At 37.1% G+C, this 21,188-nt stretch overlaps 2 protein-coding genes across 2 annotated transcripts in view; one reads left to right on the top strand and one right to left on the bottom strand.

Moving 5' to 3' along the window:
- Window positions 1-1,166: 1,166 nt before the first annotated feature.
- The window catches only part of LOC139147403 (uncharacterized), a 68,780-nt gene continuing 48,758 nt past the window's right edge, over window positions 1,167-21,188 (bottom strand). Inside the window, exons 13-22 of the mRNA XM_070718496.1 lie at window positions 20,670-20,930; window positions 12,945-13,090; window positions 12,534-12,696; window positions 11,880-11,990; window positions 11,045-11,325; window positions 9,103-9,185; window positions 6,789-6,829; window positions 6,345-6,441; window positions 5,303-5,414; window positions 1,167-2,233 (exon numbers count right to left, since the gene is read on the bottom strand). Coding sequence (XP_070574597.1) covers window positions 2,165-2,233; window positions 5,303-5,414; window positions 6,345-6,441; window positions 6,789-6,829; window positions 9,103-9,185; window positions 11,045-11,325; window positions 11,880-11,990; window positions 12,534-12,696; window positions 12,945-13,090; window positions 20,670-20,930 — 1,364 coding nt within the window. The 3' untranslated portion in view covers window positions 1,167-2,164. The remainder of the gene's footprint in view (window positions 2,234-5,302; window positions 5,415-6,344; window positions 6,442-6,788; window positions 6,830-9,102; window positions 9,186-11,044; window positions 11,326-11,879; window positions 11,991-12,533; window positions 12,697-12,944; window positions 13,091-20,669; window positions 20,931-21,188) is intronic.
- On the top strand, window positions 17,970-20,186 carry LOC139146929 (uncharacterized). Its single transcript, XM_070717791.1, has 6 exons — window positions 17,970-18,098; window positions 18,227-18,496; window positions 18,632-18,887; window positions 19,137-19,328; window positions 19,491-19,612; window positions 20,175-20,186. Exons 1-6 carry the CDS (start codon window positions 17,970-17,972, stop codon window positions 20,184-20,186), a joined length of 981 nt encoding a protein of 326 aa, XP_070573892.1.

Below are 21,188 nucleotides of genomic sequence, written 5' to 3'. Positions count from 1 at the left end.
TGCAGGGAGAGAGAGAGAGAGAGAGAGAGAGAGAGAGAGAGAGAGAGAGAGAGAGAGAGAGAGAGAGAGTTTGATATCGATTGCTTAACTCTGATTTTCTCTTTGTTCACACTCAAACCGGATTGTGGTCATTTCTAATTATTTATAAAAGGTTTAATTACAGGTAGAGCTGTATTTACTTTTACATCAGTAAATAATTTTGTATGTATGGCATTTTTATCAGCTTCTTTTATTCTCATTTTCTTGCTTTTTTCATTGTCAAGCCGAATGTTGTTCACTTTTAATTTTTTGTCATAATACTTTTCCGAGTGATGGTAGGTTTTTTTATGATTTTATAGTGCTTTTGTGTACGTAGTATTGTTTATGAAATTTTCGACTTTTTTGTAAAATCATTGCTTTTTTGTACATAGTGTTACCCCTGTACAAAATAATGATAAGAGTGGCGTTTTTTCTAAGTTGCAAACTTAATTCTTTTATGTCTATTTATCTCCTTGGACGCTTACAATGTACTAAAATAAACAGTTTTTTATTTTTAAATTAGTATTTTTATTTTTTCTTTCTTGAATTCAATTAAGCTGTTTTTCAATCGGGAAAGACAGATAGATTTATTGCAATTTATCTGCACCTACGGACAAACTAGCCTTCTCAGTATTATTCATACGCTTGTAAGAATTTATTTAGAAAAGATTAACTGTTCATTTTTATACTCTGACGATAAATATTTGTGAAGCGTTTGGCGCGCCGACGTTACAGCAGAAAGAGAGAGATTTTAAAATTATGCAACTGTTATCGGGTCAAGCATTATTAAGAGAGGGCAAAGTAGCATCTGTACGCAGCTATTTCAGTAGAAGTGAGGCAGAGAGTAAAAAGAGATCTAGACAACACTTGTACAGAAAAGTTCAAGCCAAATGTTCTAATAGGACAGTTTGGAAAAGCAAAATTTCATAAGAGTTACACTAGTATTGCTATTTTAATTATCGTCGTACCCGACCATTTAATTTTCACGCCAAAGATTTGCATTTTCTAAATGCTCTGTATTTTTCCATGCTAGTTGAAGGAAGTGTTTTAGGAATTGTACATTACCATTTTGCTACAGCTGGCATGAGCTGCAGTCAGAATGACGCATTGATGAACTTGACATAATAATATAACATAACACATAGATACAACAAAGGCAGCCTTAGAGTTTTAATCAAGCTAGTAATTTTTAGGCAGAATCATTCAACAATTATTGTAGTAGCTTGTTATACATTGAAAAGAAATATTCACAAATTCCGCTAAAGAGAGTGCTAAGCATATTTTATAAAAATTGCCAAAAAAACTACTCGCAGTAAAAGAATAAATTCAAAGACTTGGGCCCACCATTGTATCTCAGCAGCCTCTATTCCAATGTAAATGTAACATCCATATTATGTATAATACTATGCATTTGTCTCGGTCCGTATACCAAGCTGCTGTCTCTTGATTAACAAATGAGGCAATAATCTTGCTTTAACTCTATTTGCCCTTTAGCAAATTAACAACAATCGATGTACAAGTAACCACCAACCAGATGCTTAAGATGCTAGTTTATACAGATGTAAATGTAGTTTGCAAAATTTGAACGAACGAATTAACTGTCTGCTTATTGGGTGCTCTGATTTATGGGCAGCGTTGTTAATATACCATCGTTAATTAATGCAGTTTGTTTTTAAAAATATACTAGACCTCATCATTTTAGTAGTACATTGTAATTTGGCTAGCATGTAACAGAAACACTAATATTGTGATAATGTGCCAAAGTCATGAATCTGATGCCCATATGTGGATTATCAAACGAAGGATGTAGAGACCACCTCAGGTGTCCAGGCAAATGAAAGACATTTTAATTCATCTGGAATTCATGTTAATATGGTATTTCTTTGTATCTATTATTGAAATACAGTTTGCATATAATTTCCTGACACTGTCAAAACTAACGATATATGCAAAGAATTTTCTGTTTGCAATCAACACGATTTCAAATTAATAGTAAACATGAGAACATCGTATTCTGCGCATCATGAATGTATATATGAATGAATGTATATACATTATACAAAGGTACTTTCAACTTCCAACCAATTGGAGGTTGGCTAAGTTAGACCCATATCTTCAAGTCGAACATACAGCAGAATCAGGTCATTCATTCAAGGTCAGGGTTCACATCAGGTGTGTCTTCGTCTCTCTCTTTGAAGGCTTCTGTGAAGAATCTCTGCGAAGGTTGAAAGCAATTGCAAGTGAGTTTATTATTTCGTGTGGGAGGGGTAATGCCGGAAAAGACATATGACCTCTGAAAGGATGGGTGTTGCCATAGGAAGGTGTACACATGCATTTTGTTTTGACACTCACTCTTTTTGGTTCATGTAGACGTTTGACCAAGGGAATGTTGACAAAGTATTGATTTGAGGACCCCGTTTTTACTATAGCACAACATTTGACCCCGAATAGGAACTTGTAGCTCAGAGTTTTGACCCAAACATTTATAGTGGTGAATATCAAGTGGGTCAGTCCAACCACAGTCCATATGTGAAATTGGCAGCGGGTACTTGATGGATACATGAGGTGTGAAAAATAGTTGACAAGACCCATCTGCTACTATACAATAGATGTTTATTCTTCCTAACGTTTCGGACGTACACGGACGACCTTCATCAGAGGCTATACAGACACAATGGAAAAAAAGGAACGAAAATTACATTTTGTTCTACTCGGTCAATGAATACGATAACAAATACGCAGATATTTAGCGTATATTAGGCACTGTAGAAATGTTTTGATAGCATGTAAAGTCTATGGTAGAAATGTGACTACTGTAAAGAAGGAACAAACAAAAACGAAATAGCTGAAAACGGAAATGAAGTTGAGTAGGTAAATTGAACAATGCAATGTATTGAAAGGTGGATACTGTCAATTCCTATAAGAAACCAGAAATGAACTTACAAGTTTGTGGAACACGTCTGTTCGCTTTGAACTGTGAACAAAGTGAACAAAGGAAAAAGAAAAATGGGCTCCCTATATTTCAGATGAATGGTGGGGCCCCTTAGCAGGGGTCGAAGTTAACTACCAATCTTTTTTGTTATTCCTAGAGGATGAATGGTGCCAAGATTATAGATATATTTTATTTCCATTTGTTTTCTGATTTTTGTTTGTGTTGATGATATTTTGCAGATTCCAAACATTGTGAAATTGTTATATTGTGATCCTTCATATTAAAGTGTTCGCTTACGAGTGTGTCTGTTTTGTTTTGATGTTATATACATGTTCGTATGTCCGTGTTTTTAGTTTCCTGCCAGTTTCTCCGATGTATACAAGCTTATCACATTGAGAACAGTTGATGCCGTACATGATATTACTGATGTTGCAAGTTACATTACCAATGATATGGTGAAGTGAACCAGTTTTATTGTCTTTGACTCTGTCTGTGTTGAGGATGAATTTACACTGGTTGCAGTGGCCGCATCTATTGCATGATCCTGGGCTGAGTTTTGTGTCTTTCTGGTTGTTGTTAATTCTGACTCTGACGAGAATTTTAGAGAGATTGCTAGGTTGTCTGTATGAAACTATGGGTGGTTTGCGGAAAATGTCTCTCGTGTCTGGAGTTGCCTGGAGTACGTCCCAGTATTTTTTGATTATTGCATGTATGTTTGGTAGTTTGCGGTTGAAAGTAGTTACAAGTGGTATTCTGGGTTGTAGCAATTGTGATCTTGATTTGAGTCTAGCGCCCTCTATAACATTCTTTATGAAGTCATGGTTGTACCCGCGATGTGTTAAATGGTTGTGAAGGGCCTCGCTTGCTGTGTCTTACTTATTGGTGTCACTGCATATGCGTCGGTATCTGAGGGATTGGCTCCATGGCATTTATTTGAAAATGTGTTTTGGATGGCAGGACGTTGACCATAGATATGAATGTTTGTCGGTGGGCTTGGTGTATATTGTAGTCGCTATTTTGCCGTTCTCGTTGATCATTGTTGTGTCCAGGAATGGCAGTTTCTCTGTAGTTTATTGTAAATTTGATGGTTGGATGTATGGTGTTGCTATATTCGTGAAAGAGAAGTAGTTTGTCGAGATTAAAATAGATGCGGCTACTGCAACCAGTGTAAATTCATCCTCAACACAGAGTCAAAGACAATAACGCTGGTTCACTTCACCCTATCATTGGCAATATAACTTGCAACACCAGTAATATCATACGCGGCATCAACTGTTCACAATGTGATAAGTTTGTATACATCGGAGAAGCTGGCAGGAAACTAAAAACACGGACATACGAACATGTATATAATATCAAAACAAAAAAAGACACGCTCGTAAGCGAACACTTTAATATGAAGGATCATAACAATTTCACAATGTTTGGAATCTGCAAAATATCATCAACACAAACAAAAATCAGACAACAAATGGAAATAAAATATATATCCATAATCTGGGTACCATTCATCCTCTAGGAATTAACAAAAACAATTGGTAGTTAGCTTCGACCCCTGCTAAGGGGCCCCACCACTCATCTGAAATATAGGGAGCCCATTTTTCTTTTTTCTTTGTTCACTTTGTTCACCGTTCAAAGCGAACAGACGTGTTCCACAAACTTGTAAGTTAATTTCTGGTTTCTTATAGGAATTGACAGTATCCACCTTTCAATACATTGCATTGTTCAATTTACCTACTCAACTTCATTTCCGTTTTCAGCTATTTCGTTTTTGTTTGTTCCTTCTTTACAGTAGTCACATTTCTACCATAGACTTTACATGCTATCAAAACATTTCTACAGTGCCTAATATACGCTAAATATCTGCGTATTTGTTATCGTATTCATTGACCGAGTAGAACAAAATGTAATTTTCGTTCTTTTTTTCCATTGTGTCTGTATAGCCTCTGATGAAGGTCGTCCGTGTACGTCCGAAACGTTAGGAAGAATAAACATCTATTGTATAGTAGCAGATGGGTCTTGTCAACTATTTTCCCACCTCATGCAAACATTTAGCTCACATGTAGAATTTTTAAACACCGCCTCTCCTCATTAAGCAGAAATTTGTGTAGAGTTTGTGCTTCTTAGTTTTAACTATCCAAAGAACATATTTACCAATTTCGGTGAGTGAGTGCCACTCTTTCAACCAACCCCTGAGATGTCAACTTAATATGAAGAAACCCGGATGAAGATAAAGCCTCAAACAATTTTAAAGCATATATAATCTCTATTCAAATGAACTGGCAGTTGATATAATCATTTTACTGGAGAAAAAGTCAAAACTCAAAGTAATGTGAATTTGCTCAAACATACTTGATATCTGTTGGGTGGTATTCTTAACATAGAATCTAAGTCAGCCATGAGTCGGTCTGGTGTTGGGCGCTCGTACCTGTTGACATGCCAACAATGCTGCATAATCTGGTATCTACCAAAGATGGGATAAAGCAGTCTCTGATGACTAACAAGGACTTTAACTTTATCTGGTTACACCATACGTCGTACAAGAATGCTAACATCATAATTGGTGCAAATCATCTATCGCTTTAAAAGGATAACTAAAGTATTAAAGAAAGCTTATTTCATTAACATCAACCCCCTAACTTTAGTCGTGCAGCTCACATTATTGATGAAATTCCAGTGAAACATCAAATGTAGAGCGCAGGCACGGTAAAAACAAGTCAACACAGTTCTGCGTATCTTATCATAAATATTCTGTAAATGTATTTCCATATTTGGTTTTGGAAAAAAACTTGAAATTTTCTCTCTTGCGTTGTGTCCAGCTCATTGTACTTTTCAGGAGAATCAAAAGCACTTTCAATATCAAGGTGGGCAGAAGAAAACAAAAAAGGTGGTATATATAAACTTCTTTTGCTTCAGACAAAGGGGATCAAGAATGCTTCTAAGCGCGATGAATCCCCTCTGGTAACAATAATTCTTCTTTAGAACAATTATAATAGAAATAAAAGACAGTAACCTTCAATATGGTTATACTGAAGAGTACATTACTTTATCGTGTCTCCTATTTTTTCTCTTATTCTGATCGATTTTATTTTGACCTTTATATTGGTAGTTATATACAAGACATGTTTGTGGAGTAAAATGCAAAACATCGAATATTCAGCATCGACGAGCGATGTTTCATATCATATAAAGTAGGAGAACTCATTCTATTCCTGTCTACCGCAAATTCTAAGTGCAAAAAAATTCTAATTTTGGAAAAATTAGGGACACAATGTACACTCAAGTTATGAAGACGTTTTAAAATCGTGATAAGAACTCGGCGAGTTTAAGCAGGCTTTCTGTAACTTGCTTATTCATGACTATAACTTTGACAATTTTGAAATTTATCACTCACGCTCTGGGTGTACATCCTTCTGGCTTCACGGGTCTTCTACCATTTCGTAGATACTCGAGTAAATTTTCAACTGGAACGTCGATCATTGGAGACCCGCCTTGTTAAAAGACCGAAATACAACAAAATCAGCAAATCATGACAAAGGGTTAGATTTACAAGAATGTGTTCCTAATGAAATACTTTTGGCTTACATGTGTAAGTCTCTATGACGGAAATATTTTTTGGCTTATATCCCTCTAGGAAACACATCCCTAGCTTATAATATATATATATATATATATATATATATATATATATATATATATATATATATATATATATATATATATATATATATATATATAAATATATATATATATATATATATATATATATATATATATATATATATATAATATATATATATATATATATATATATATATACAAGAATTTCAACACTTACCGAGCGAACCAATTTCCCACAGTAAGATTCCGTACGACCATCTATTAAAATAAAAAAAAGCAACGTAGAATGAGATCAGTGGTAACGAGAGACCATGAGACGGTAACTAGCAAATCATATTAACAGAAAAATGTTGTATAAATAGGAACAGGAAAGCAACATATAGTTTTAAATAGGCTATCGCAAAACTCTTACTTGGATATTCAGGGCTACCTATCAAAAAATTGTAGATCAAATGTAAAAACTAGCAGAGCTACTATTCGGAAGTTGTGCAATTTAAGAACTTCATGTATCTAGTAAGGTTTTGGTTCAACTTTAACTCTCCATAGTTTTGTTGATTAGTCTTCCTCAAGTCCAATGGCGTAACTCTTACCAAATTGCCCTTAACTACGTTATAGGGCGTCACAATCACAGTTTTCATATCTGAGGTACAATTCCTATAGTTACCCCTGCTTTTGGGTGTAAATTACCGGCATTTCATATCGTTTGTAAAAAACATGTTCTTGCTCTAGTCTACTTTACCTCGAAATCATAACTGACTGTCTAGAGTTCACTTTACCAATACAACCTATACTTTGTAATGTCCCATTTATAACGTTATAACAACAACAGTACATTAGCAAACATAGCATTGTGTTGCTGACATATAAATACCCTATACATTTTAAAAATCTACTTGTTTTATAGAATTAATATTTATGAGCCTTTGGCCATGGATGTTATTTGAAAGACGATTAGAGCTAATTTTGGATAATTGGATCTCCATATTTTTCAAATTTCTTAAAAGTGTTAGGTGCCATATAGCTGAATATTGCAGTATTACAAACTATTCATAAAAACAAGTGTTTAACTTAAATAGAAAAGCAGATGAGCTTACATTTGCAGATTAAAACGACCTTACTTCACCAACCAATTATCCCTAATTAGTTCCAATCGTCTTTTGATGTGTTGTTTGACTGATGCAACATGCTGAAATACTGATCAAATGTACACAACCTCAATGGTGCACAGTAAGTGAGGCTACCAACAATTCTCCATGATCCGTACACATGGCGATCACTCACTGAACTGAGGTGAATTTCTTCTGTACACAGGAAAACTCGGTCCATATTTCAAAATTCTGGCAACATAGATCTGATAATCATAATTTTTTGATTTCTCACTGCAAATAATGAGAAGATCAACCTCTTTTCCGCGGAGGAGATAGCAATTTTGTAATTCTGTTGTCATAGATTTTTGACAGCCATACACAATATTTTCAAGGACACTAAGGGAATAAGTTGCATCTGTGCTGGCAAAAGAAAGAATATTGATTTTTTTAATGTTCGTAACAAAGGAAATTTGCATGTCTGACAGATGGTATGATGAGACCATCTTAGTTGCTGATAACTTTATCTTGACAAGTGTGCTATTCTAGCACCTCCAGACATCGACTTCTCATTCAATTTACTCTTGAATTTTAAATATAATCAATAATTTTGGAACATAGTTTTAATAAAAATTCCTGAACTTAATTTGTAAGTTAAAAATTGTTTAGAAACTGATAAAAGTGAAGAAGCCTTAGCAAAAAATGTCCGCTAGAACAAATCAGGGGGAATGTCTGATAGAACAAATCAGGGGGAATTGTGGGTAACCTCACTTACTGTGTGGTGCTTTCAGGTTGACAAGATTTAACATTCAGTCAAACATGTTAAAGTCCGTACCAAATTCAATTTCAAAAAATCAAGTGTATAACTGTCACTATGCATGGCTGAGCAAACCCTCTTACCTAATGTTTGGACCCCATGCAAGCTTTTGTAATGAAATCTTCATTTGTGTCGCATTTAATCATTAATTTATAGATTAGGATAGCGGCTACATTTCCTTTAACGTTATGGCAATATTGATTTGTCACTGGAAAGAAAGTTGGAAGAGGAAAGGTCCATTTCGTCTAAAGGTAACAAACGACTTCATCTATTTGCATTCAGCAAAGGAGTTATTTTTGACACTTTCCCTGTATGTACCATTGTCAGTTTGTACATTGAGTGACCTTGTGCAAGTATTCCATGTTTTGTATCACGATAAAGTAAAAAAGAACTACTTTGTCCCTTTAATATTGCCACGTTCGATGAACGAATAGCACACAGATAGGCCTATAGCATCTGTTAAATGAAACATGTAGGAGTTGTGAGGATTATTTCGTCTACTTGGTCAGTTTTTGCCTCACATTGACGCTCTTGCGTTACAAACTGTTACAACACACAGGCTCTGAGACTGACATTGTACCGAGACCCCTTTCAAATATTCGTCCCTTTTGATCGTTTAACTTACGTACATGTCGCTTTCCAATGTAAACGTTCCGTCGGTGAGAAACTCCAGTGGCATCCATCGTAAGGGAAATCGACATTGTTGATTTGCCTGCGAACATATGTGATATGGAGAAACATAATGAACTATATCTATGGATGGGTTCAGTCTCCTCATATGACCCTAATCTATGCAACATAGTTACCTCTCCTAAGCTTTAAAGACGTGTGTTTTCCATACTTTGACGGCTTGTGTTTGTTAACATTGGTCTGTTACTAGTACTTGATACAAGATTTTTTTATTATTTCACTTTCTACCCCGCTCTAATAATAATATTATATAGGGCTCAGCCCTTGGTGTCGCTCCAGGGGTTAAGATTAGCAATGTTATTTGTATTGATTCATGATAACATATCATTAAATGTTACTTCATATGACAACTATGCCCGGTTTCCCTCTGATGAAAGCAGTTAACGTACTAGCTGTGATATCGCAGCGGTACTTGTGGCGTATATCGAACGCGATCGGGTCATTGGGGTCATCGCCACAGTCCCGGGTGATGACCTCAATGACCCGAGCGCGTTCGATACACGCCACAAGTACCGCTGCGCGCTGCAATATCACAGCTATTCACGTACACGACGTCCCAGGGACGACGTCAAACCCTGCAGCAGTGCAGGTATAGATTTTCTGTAATGTGTAAAAATGTTGGACAAAAATTGGCAATTTTTACCATGATAACAGCCTATTGCGTTAAACAAGGGACGTATTATGCAATAATTATCGTTGCAATGGTAACCGCACTGCTCAACTTCCACTTGCAAGCTGAAAACTACAGCGTTCCGTTTAGAATCTAATTATTGACACAGGGGGCGCTTTTCTAAAATTCAATCCCAGCATTCTTTGCGTATGCCCCGTTCATACGCACGACAGTTTTTTCCCTTTTTTATTTTTTATGCGTTATATTAACGATATTTTGTATCAGCTACAGTGTGGTAATAATACTTACTGGCCAATAAAAGAGACATATTTTACAAATGGCATGTTATATAATTATTTGCACGTTTCGAATTTGTTTATTTACGAGCACTCCAAAAAACATGGCGGCGCCCATTAAAGTAGGGTACACTTCCGGTTACTCGCATATACTATGAATATGCCCATGCGTAGTCAGTAAGTCGCCGGCGCGACTAATAATAATGAAATGGCCACTAACTGTAAGTTTTGATGAATTTTTCATAGTAAACATTTCTTGTAAAATGTCAATCGCAAGTTCTTGTTCTACTCATCAAAATATGTTGAAACACCAACTATTTAGCCTGTCAGCATAGCGTCCCTATGCGTAGATTGCACTGCTATTGTTGAATTCATCTCAGGACCATAATTCATTTGTCAACAATAACAATGCAGTCTACACGTGTGTAGGTTGAGTTGAAAGACTGATTATTGTTTATCTCAAATTCTTTGTGGAGGAGAACAAGAAACTGTGCTAAAGAGTAAAAAAAAAACGTGAAAAATCCTCAAAAGTTACACAGCTACTGGTCTTTCATATAATTCTTAAACATCGTAATAATAGTAAGTTTGATTGCGACGAAACTTTCATTCTAGGGTACTTATTTACAAAATAAGCTTTAATAAGCGTGTTATTGTGATATCTATTGTGTATGTGTACAGATTTGAAACATTTCGAATATTAATAATTTTAAAAATATTCGCTGCAAAAATATACGTACAGGGAAGCTTATAATTATTGTGATAATTCTTTATAGGTAATTCTTTATGTGGTATTTTATAATAAATAATGGGCTGAAATTGACAGCTTAAGGCACAGGAGGCAGATAAGCAAGCACCAAGTCAGACGTAGGCCTAAGTCTACTAAAACATGCAATTTCAGCGCTTATGAAAATTGCACAGTTAGGAATATTCAGTTGTAGCACCACGAACACTTGGGGTAATATTATCAAAACCAACCCAGGTGGGTATCATATAATCACTCCCGAGTCTTTCGTAAACATCCCGTCCAAGTCCAAAATCTCCGATCTTGGCTGTGAAATCATTAGTCAGGAACACATTACGAGCAGCGATATCTTTGTGCATTACACCTTTCATCGACATGAACGACAGGGCATTGGCGATGTCTCTGGAAACTTTTATCAACTGTGTTTCTGTTTCTGTGTGGAGTAATCTCAATGATGCAAGGTAGCTCTTCAGATCACCTTGGCATGCATATTCTGTCAGTATGTACTTTGGATCTAGGAGAATAAAATATAGTAGATCTTGTCGGTTTCTTGGTGAATGGCAGTGTAACAATTCATAAAGCTCATCACATACATCCAGTGTTACAAGCATTGCTGATGGAGTTCTTTAATAAACGTTCCTCAGGCTAGAGATGTTTTGGTGAAAATAAAGTTGGTAGCTAACCGTCATAACAACGCCTTTTAAGCACAATAATCGCAATCATACCAATCCATAATCCAATGACAGTAGGTCAGAATTCGTAAGACAACGTTATAGTTGTAAACATAGACACAAAACAGCACAGAACAGAGAGTAAATAGACGGTACACAAACAAAGTCATATTCATGAAAGAAAGATATATGGACCTCTGGCCAGAAGACCAAGAAGTGATGTCAGGTGTTTCGAAAATAGTAAGCGCATCCTGCCCCACATGTGGCACCCGCCATATATCAATCTACAATGTATAACGTAAAAACTGCCCGTATTTGTGAAGTTTTACCGAGTTGTAACATCGAGAAATTTCTGTTGAGTCGTATATACATGGTCCAAGAAGCCCAAGAGTCCTACCTCCATTGATGACAATTCCAAGAAAAGGGATAACATTAGAATGGCAAGCCAACTCCATCAGACATTGAACTTCATGAACGAAGTTTTTCCGGCTGATTGCATCTGAACGAGCTGAATTGAAATCAGAGCATCATCGTCATTTTAAACAAGACCACTTATCTCTATGTGACACCTGTGCATTAGATAACAATGCGGTAAAAAGATCACATCAAGGTCAAAGGTCGAATTTCGAGCCTACGTGTCTTCCAGATCACAAATGACACTTTCTCTGACGAGTGGAGTACCTTGTGGCATTTTCCACATATCAAACATAATGTTTAGGTTACGATATTGGAGTAACTCGTCTCCCAGCTATTGCATAACCGTATTGCTATTAATGATTTTGCTCGCGACTTTGTTCACGGTATTAAAGTATGTAAGCTTACAGTATTGATTTTGCTGACAAGTACAACGTGGTAAGTGCGTATGTATGCCGTACAGGTTGGACGCAAATCTTGTCTGCTCACATTAACCTACATACCGATTTTTTCGATCGCTAACTTTTGGGGTTCGACTGGACTAGACTAGGCTTGGGCTTTAGAGTTTTATAACGTTCTCGGGATGTTTCGTTTCACTCAATATTAATACGACTTAATGTAAAGGAAGTGAACTTACTTTCGCAGAGGGTTTTAGCAGCAGCTACTCGCTCCCTTCCATGGACGGTCAGTCGAGCTTTGTAGACTCGACCGAATTCCCCTACACCAATGGGTTCTTCATTGTGTATCTTCAGAGCTGTTCTTTTAACATTCCAAGCCAATGCTGCCTTAGGCAAATGTTCCTAGTAATTGATTCCCCAGTTACAACAGATAAAATCATGAACACCACAGCGGCGGGAAAGTATAGATGACAATTGAATTTTAGTCAATATTCATTTGCCAACAATGGCATGGTATTTTGTTACTTAAACACGATGATGTGTTTCAAAAGCGAATTCTTCAAATTTCTGAATTGTTCAGCGACAGAAGACAAAATTGTGTATGTTTTCTTAGTAAAAAAAACCTGTAAATGACAGAGTCATAAACTTGCCTGCAGATACTCTTCAAACTCTCGGTCTAGTCCGTCAAGAGGCTTATACGTCTGTTTTCTCCTTAGACATGCACCCAGGGTCACAACACTGACGACTGCAGCTGCTACTATGACCCATACATAGACTGGTATAACGTTAATACTAACTGTCAACGATAGGATGACAAATTATGATAAGATTTCCAATGTTCATCGATTTTGTGTCCTGATTTTTGTGAAACCGCCAGCTTTTTTATCCACATTGAAGGCAACTTTAACTAGCCGGTTTTGAGAAAGTGCAACTGTGGATGCTTTACAGGTTTTACAGGTTTAACATGACATAATATTGGGTGATGCATTTTGAACAAAATGAAAAGTTGAAGAGAAAATGAATCCTTGAATTCCCCACGTCTTACAAAATTGAAAATTTTCCCATCCACTCCTTGCTTCTCCTCTCCCAATAAAAATGGATTTCCTTTAAACAAAGAATTTGATTAAAGGACACAATAATCAACGTAAAGCAAAGGATAACACCAGGTAATTATCAACAAGCACTTATGCGAGAACCAGGGATGTGGAACTGCAGCTGAAGTAGGTCTTTAGGGGCTAGTTAGGACAGTATCTAACACCGAGGGTTTATGTAAATACAATGTATCTCTATGAAAAATAAATTGAGAAAGCATAACATGGCCGCATTATCTCTTGGCCAACAGATTGGAAAGGAACGTTACAGTACGTGCCAAAAAAAAGGAAAACGTATGTACGGTACGGATACTGATACAGTATGGTACTGTAAGGTACAGGTACTGTACGGTACGGTACGGGTACGGTTCGGTACTGTTCAGGTACTGATCTGGTACATGCACGTTCATGTTAACCTTATTGCACGATACGATACGGTACGATACGGTGCGGTACGGTTGGCGAAATTCTGGTGATATTTGACATAGCCCCATGGGCCAACATTCACAACCTATCCGACCCTCGACGATAAGATAGCCTGAAAGATATGTGTCGTTCGTGTAATACGGTTTACATACTTGAAAAAACTCCATACTTCCGATATTCAATCCCTTTTTCTCACGATATACAAGTTTTACAAGTTATTGCATGTGCTGACTACATTTCACGCTCGCCACATGCAATGAAACTTTACGCTGTTTTTTCAACAGTTGTAATTAACGTAAGTTTCCAGTAAAGTCGACAAGTTTGACAAATTCTACAGTAATCCGACATTCGATTGTGTGAATGTCCGTGGGAAAACGATGTAATTTAATGTAGTTAGCAGCTTACCCAGGCCTGAATGATTTGTCATGCTTGTCTGAAGGATGTATCGTAGTATTAATCACCATATTACTCCAGGGTCATAATGAAGTGCAAAGTCAAATTGAACAAAGTCAAGCTTAAGAAGTGAATTATTAACACCTCTCCAAAACAATAGAAAGGCGGCACATTTGGTATTGTTTTGGACGAAGGCGGTGTACACAACAGTTGTAATTAACGTAAGTTCCAGTAAAGTCGACAAGTTTGACAAATTCTACAGTAATCAGACATTCGATTGTTGTGAATGTCCGTGGAAAACGATGTAATTTAATGTAGTTAGCAGCGTACCCAGGCCTGAATGATTTGTCATGCTTGTCTGTAGGATGTGATTTTCCCGCGAAACGGCGCGCAATGATTTGAGATCTGTTAATCGTAGTATTAATCACCATATTACTCCAGGGTCATAATGAAGTGAAAAGTCAAATTGAACAAAGTCAAGCTTAAGGTAGAACGCACCTCGGGGACAGAAATTCGGGCCTTCAAATTTTATCAATTTCTTCTGACCTACCACTTGTTGGGGTTCATTTTGAAGCTCTTGGCAAAAGTAAAGTTTTCACCGTCTTAGTTTTCGAAAATCGAAAATTTTATTTTTTCCCATAGAGCTAATACAGGGATGGCGGCCATTTTGGATTTCAAATATCAAGAAATCGCAAGTTATTTGTCTCGCTAGTACCAAAGTTTGCACGGTGACCCCTGTTTTTTATTCTTGATATGGTAAGAGAATGGTTGAAAGTTTCACTGAGGAAAGTCTGAGCAAAAGTTTAAGTCTTTCACTTCGAGGTGCATATTACCTTAAGAGTGAATTTATTAACACCTCTCCAAAACAATAGAAAGACGGCACATTTGGTATTGTTTTGGACGAAGGCGGTGTACACTGTAGATAGAGGTTATGAACAATAACCAATGTTTAAAGGAAAAAAGACATTTTTATTAGCCGCACTGTAGACAACTTTGCGATAAATTGAAACGTTCCCGTTTGTTTTTCCCAGAAGTATGCGAGAATGCATGCAGTTTGAATAATTAAAATCACGGACATATTATGATTCGACACAAATTTACCACACCATCCAGCTACCGTACTACGGCACGGTACATGTACTCTACGATACGGTAAGTGTACGCTATAGAACTGTACAGAACTGGTGAACGTGTACAGAACTGGTCCCGAACTGTTCACGGCAACAGTACATGCTTAACCATGCATTGGTATGCTCGGTATAAAGTTTGGACAGCTTGGACTTAGTCGTTAAGATTTTCTATGTTGATAAAATAAACGAAACTTTATTCACAGACCAATAAGAGATAGAAAACCTTTGTTGTATCACATTTTAATCAGAAGCCAAATACGGTAATTTAACAAACGATACATGTATATATATCGCGCGCGCACACACACACACAGACACACACATCCACACACAGATATAATGAAATAAACTGCATTGAGTTTTTCTCTGATATCCGTTTTTTAATGACGTTACCCGTGATATTAAAACAAACTAAAACTTACAAATCATAAAATAACTATCCTGGTAACTGTGGTATTATTCACCATATAAAACGCTTAGTCCAATGACATGGTAACAACGGCAAGCCAAATTGATCAAAGTTTGCAAGTGATTTTATTTACACCTCTTCCAAACAATAGAAAGGCGGCACATTTGGTATTGTTTTTGACGAAAGCGGTGCTTACTGCAGATAGAGGTTTTGAACAATGTATCATGTTTAAAAGAAAAATAATAATAGATTCAGAGAACATTTTATCGGCCGGCATATTAAAGCGTCGAAAACAAAAGACTTATTCAACGAATCAGATCTTTGAATAATTAAAACCACGGAGATTTTTTCTTCATGCAACATTTATTACAAAAAGCCCAGTTACTGTACTGCGGTACAGTATTTGTAAAGGGAATTGCATTAAAAAATACAATAATAGAATATGTTTAGTGATCAAATATCTACAAAAATGGATTTAAAGACGGTCAAATGAAACGAAAGAAAAATATACTCAAACATTATCTGAAAATCGTAATTATAATGCTATATACTACTATTATCTGTATGTGAGGCCACTGTCATCTGATGAACGTTACTATGTGCAACAAAGTCACAAATAATTTCTAGTACCCCGTTGCCCTGCCTTCTACCTCAATCATTTTGGGGATGACCTTGCGAAGATGTCGGATGTACTTTCGACATTTTGTGACGTCAACAGTATTCCAGAAGTCTCTGATCCCATCGATTAACTCTTGCTTCACACGTGGTTTTACTTTGCGCCGAATGTGTTCTTTCAGTTCATGCCATAGATTCTCGATGGGGTTAGCGTCTGGTGATTCTGGTGGTGTCGGCCACCAGTTGATGCCATTTCTGGTAAAATAGTTACGAGCACGCTTTGATGTGTGTTTTGGGTCGTTGTCCTGCATGAAGCGATGACCTAATGGAAATGACTTCTGTATGAAAGGCAGCAGAGCGTCATTGAGAATATCGACGTACAGTATGGCGTCCATAATCCCATCAAAAATACAAATCTGGGTCGCCCCTCGCCATGATATACCTGCCCACACGTGAACTTTACACGGATGCTTTGCTCGCGGCTTCGGTTTCGGCTGTTCACCTTCCTTGTGGTAACACTTGCTTCGATGCGTCTGAAGCCACACAGAAGACTCATCGGTCCAAATGACATCGTAGAAATCCAGTGATTCGTTCTCCTTCGCCCACTGAAGTCTTTTGACTTTGTTGACATCTCTGATCATCTGACAGTATGCAGCACCTCTGTTACAAAAAAGACAAGAAAAAGAATAAGTGAATATATTTTTTTACTCAATATAGTGAATAGAAGCACGAAGAAAACAAATAGATATAAAAACGTTGATGAAAAAATTCAGTGTAAAAACAACGAACCTGAATGTCCACCCCAACTTGTCCCTCGCTCGTATAATGGTTCGCCTCGATATAGAAAATCCCTTTTCCTTCAACATCGCCCATAACTGATAAGCCGTTGTCTCGTCATCCTTCCTCATCTGCGACTCTACAACTGCTAACACCTCGGATGTAATCTTGCTAGGTCGCCCTGAACCAGGTTGTCGAGCAATTGAACTTGTCTCCTTGAATCGCTTGAGAAATTTCCATACAGCAGAACGACTAACTTGGATACCTTCAATTTTCAGCATTCGCTGAATTGCACTAGGTCCTAGTTTTTCTCGATGCCAGTAGAGGATACGAAGTTTGACATAGTCGGAGAAAACCATCTTGCATGTGACAACTGTGAGTGCTATGATAGCTATGGCACATTTCTCCAAAGCGAACCTGCGACTCAAACTTTCACTGACACATCAAAATCACAACGCAAACGAGATTTTCATTATTATTGTAAACAATAGAAAGGCGGCGCCCCCTCAGCTGCAAACAATAGAAAGGCGGCATATTTGGTATTGTTTTTTGAATAATGAAGTACGTCGCGGGTGAATAGTACGGCGCATGTTTAAAGAAAGTTTATGGACAATGTCGCATGTTTAAAGGAATATAATCTTTTGCAGATTCGTACAACATTTTGTCGGCCGGTGTTTTAAAGTAGTGAAGTGAAAAGAGCCATTTTATCGCATTGAAATTCTTGAATAATTAAGATCACGAAAATGTATATAGGGACAGCCAAAGCGATGAGAGTCACTCTGTTCTTGAAAGTCGTAAACGATTACACGTTATCAACAAGACTACAGTATCATCATGAGTTCTAGTGACTGGAGTGACGAAGAGAATGTTAGTTTGGCATCGCTGGCCAAATCGCAACAGAAGAAAAGGAAGAGACTACCGAAAGAGACGAGTAAAAAAGACGATAATCCACGTAGAGGAAAGGTAAGAAAAATATATGGTGAAGTCTGCGTTTGATAATTTTTCACTGTTTACTGGTTCCTTTGCGGTGATGGTAATTGTTTTCAGACACACGTTCTTAACAAGTCATCAAATGTTGGTTTATTTTTCAGATTTTAATACTTGGTTCGTCATCGGAGGAGACAGATTCACCAATAACAAGTATTTCTACACAGCCACCACAAAGTGTCACCGCTACTCCTGTCTCCAGCGCTTTACCAGTCGTCGGCAGTACTCCTGCAACTCCAACCACACTACCAACGTATTCAGCATCACCAGCAAGTGAAGACATCAGCCCACTCATCAGTCCGAATACGATATCCACACTCTACGACGCGATGAGAACAACTATAGAAGGATCGGCCACAGTTACATCGGACATGGTAATTAGTATTTTTTGTGTGTTTTCGCATGTCGGTGTATACATGTAACTTTTCGAACCGCGTGCGTGCGCGTCCGTATTCGTATAGCTTAACCTTTATATTAAACATTTTTAAATTTTGTATGTTGTTATCTAGGTACCACCTGATGATTCCAGTCCGACGCCCCGACTCCGCGAGTGTTTCCAGCGTCAGCAAATTCAACTAGATCGCATAGAAGCTAAAGTCGACAAGATTTTAGCCTTGTTGAATGTTAGGCCAGAGATGGTTACAGCACCACCGGCGCCACGTCCAGACGTCATGGTTAGTGTATCGACGAGGACATCTGACGCTTCATCGGTTGCAGAAGTTCCGCCCACCTTTGAATCTTTGTCAAGTACAGAAAACACAACAGGTAAGCAAACATTAAGTTAGCAAATATTAAAAAATCGTATGTTATGTCAGGAAGAAAATTCTAAAATTTTTATTTGTCTTTTAGAAAAAAAAGGAAATTTTCGCTCACCGCTCCTTTTCTCATTAAAAAGTGTTTTCTACCAAACCAATTTCAAATTTTCGAAGGGCACTTGTGATCGGTAATTGTTCAAAAGGAAAAGTACAAAAATAATTGAAATGTGTGTACTTTAATCTGATTTTTGTTACACAGGACTGAAACCCATTGAAGAAATCCTCCGTGATGTCAAGTGGGATTGCCTTGGGAAGACCGTCGGGCCAAGACAACTCACCATACGTTTAGCTGAAGAATGTGTGTTTGGAGCCGACGTCCTGAAAAGAAGTACAGTAACAGGAAAGGGGCCTTACCAAGCGTTGAGTCCGAGTGGCTTGAAGACAATCAAAGGTGAGTTTACGTCCGTTTGTATCCGTGATAAAATAATGACAAAATATAGATGAGAAATATACGTTTCACCCCACAAAAACGATCGCGGCAATCACGCAATCAACTGTTTTTTGCGTCACATTTCAATAACACCGGTGTAAATTTCATTTTTTTCTGTTTCAGATGCTGTTCGACGCAAGTACTATGATATCCTTAGTTCAGAAGAATTGAAGAGGTGTGGGAGAAGAAATGTAAAGAAGCACTTGGTCAGCGCTGCAAGCAGTTACGCCAGAAAGATCGCCACCGTTTGTTGTAATGAAACGAAATGTATTAATTTTTTTATTTTAATTCAGTTGCTTTCTATATAAAATTGCTTGCTATCACTTACTTAATGAAATGATATGCATTTTTGATTTTGAATTTATAAATAAACCGTTTACTAGCCATTACTTAATTAGTGAAATGAAACGTATTTGATTTGAATTTATTCACATTTTAAAAATAAATTGCTTAATTCATGAAGTGTATTTTAATTTAATTTTAATATATCGCATTTATGAAATAAACATTTTAGTAATCAACGCTTGTTGCAATTAATGATATGAAATGTATTTTTATTCTAATTTAATTGCATTTGGGAAATAAACATTTTACTTGTTTTGTAAATAATGGTAGTGTATATATTTGAATATGTATAATTGTTCATCTACATGTACGTCTGAATAGTGTCGGTATTAAGTATGTTTGATAAGTTGTCAATGTTGAATAAACATGAAGACGAAGACGTATGCAGTATACGATGTACAGCTATACTTTAGAGTGTACGTTTGGTTCTTGTTATGTTGGTAAATTTACAATTCCGCACAGTTCCGTACGTAGGAGTAAAAGTAGTTTACATGTCACAATCAAACCACACGTACTGAACGGTACCGTACCAACCGTACCGTGCCGTACAGTACCGTACCGTATCAAATCCGAACCGTACCGTATCAAATCCGAACTGTACCGTATCAAATCCGTACCGTACCGTACCCAAACCGTACTGTACAGTATCAGTACCGTACCGTACCGTACATACGTTTCCTTTTTTTTTGACACGTACTGTAGATTCACCTATGCATAAACTGGATGTTCACACTGTTTTCCAAACATTAACCAGTAAATATGTAATCATCAAGAAGGGTTGTAGAATTTCGAATCTGCATAACGTCTTTAATCACACAAAAGTTTAACCCTTTGAACAAATAGTTTATGAATGAAAAGACACTTCAAAACGTTCTCGGTGAAACAAGAATGGTTAATAACGTTTTTGCATGGGTACAAGTAGGGGCTTCTACTATATGAACTTTTGAAAAAACTTACCCAAATCTGCCTCTTTAATGACAATCACCGAAAAATTGCAAAAAGCTGTGTTATCTGATTGATCCGAAACCCACATGATGATGTCGTGCTTCCCAACACTAAACTTCTCCCCCGATTCTCGACTTGATCCCCAAATAACTGGTTGACCGGAGTTGTCAGTTACTGTCGGACTCATCCAACTAACCGTGGCGGAGTTTTCATCATCTTCTGCAAGCACAGTTTGGTCCACTGGACAGTCGGTGATATTCGGTGCTTGAACATCTAAGGGAAAAGAAAACACTCATCGTTGATCAAAACTATCGAAATAACTTGTTACTTGTTGAATTTATCAAATGCAGGATAGACAGATTAGGTAAATAATCACTAAAGGAGTCTTAACTTTTGGTAGAACTTTCCAGAGCGAAACTTTCAAACATTCGCCCAACAAATCAAGAATAAAAATCAGAGGTCAACTGCAACGTTTGGCAATACAGAAACAAATTACCGATATTTGAAATTCAAAATGGCCGCCATCCCTGT

This window comes from Ptychodera flava, chromosome 13, assembly GCF_041260155.1.
Source record: "Ptychodera flava strain L36383 chromosome 13, AS_Pfla_20210202, whole genome shotgun sequence".
In the NCBI taxonomy this organism is placed as follows: Eukaryota; Metazoa; Hemichordata; class Enteropneusta; family Ptychoderidae; genus Ptychodera; species Ptychodera flava.
Note: the sequence above shows the minus strand (reverse complement) of the source record. Positions and strands in the feature narration are given on the sequence as shown.

Excerpts from the sequence above, each read along its gene's own strand:
- LOC139146929 (XM_070717791.1), top strand. The coding sequence starts at position 17,970 with ATGAGTTCTAGTGACTGGAGTGACGAAGAGAATGTTAGTTTGGCATCG. Across the intron at positions 18,888-19,136 it reads AAGTACAGAAAACACAACAG|GACTGAAACCCATTGAAGAA; the intron begins GTAAGCAAACAT and ends TTTGTTACACAG. Across the intron at positions 19,329-19,490 it reads TGGCTTGAAGACAATCAAAG|ATGCTGTTCGACGCAAGTAC; the intron begins GTGAGTTTACGT and ends TTTCTGTTTCAG.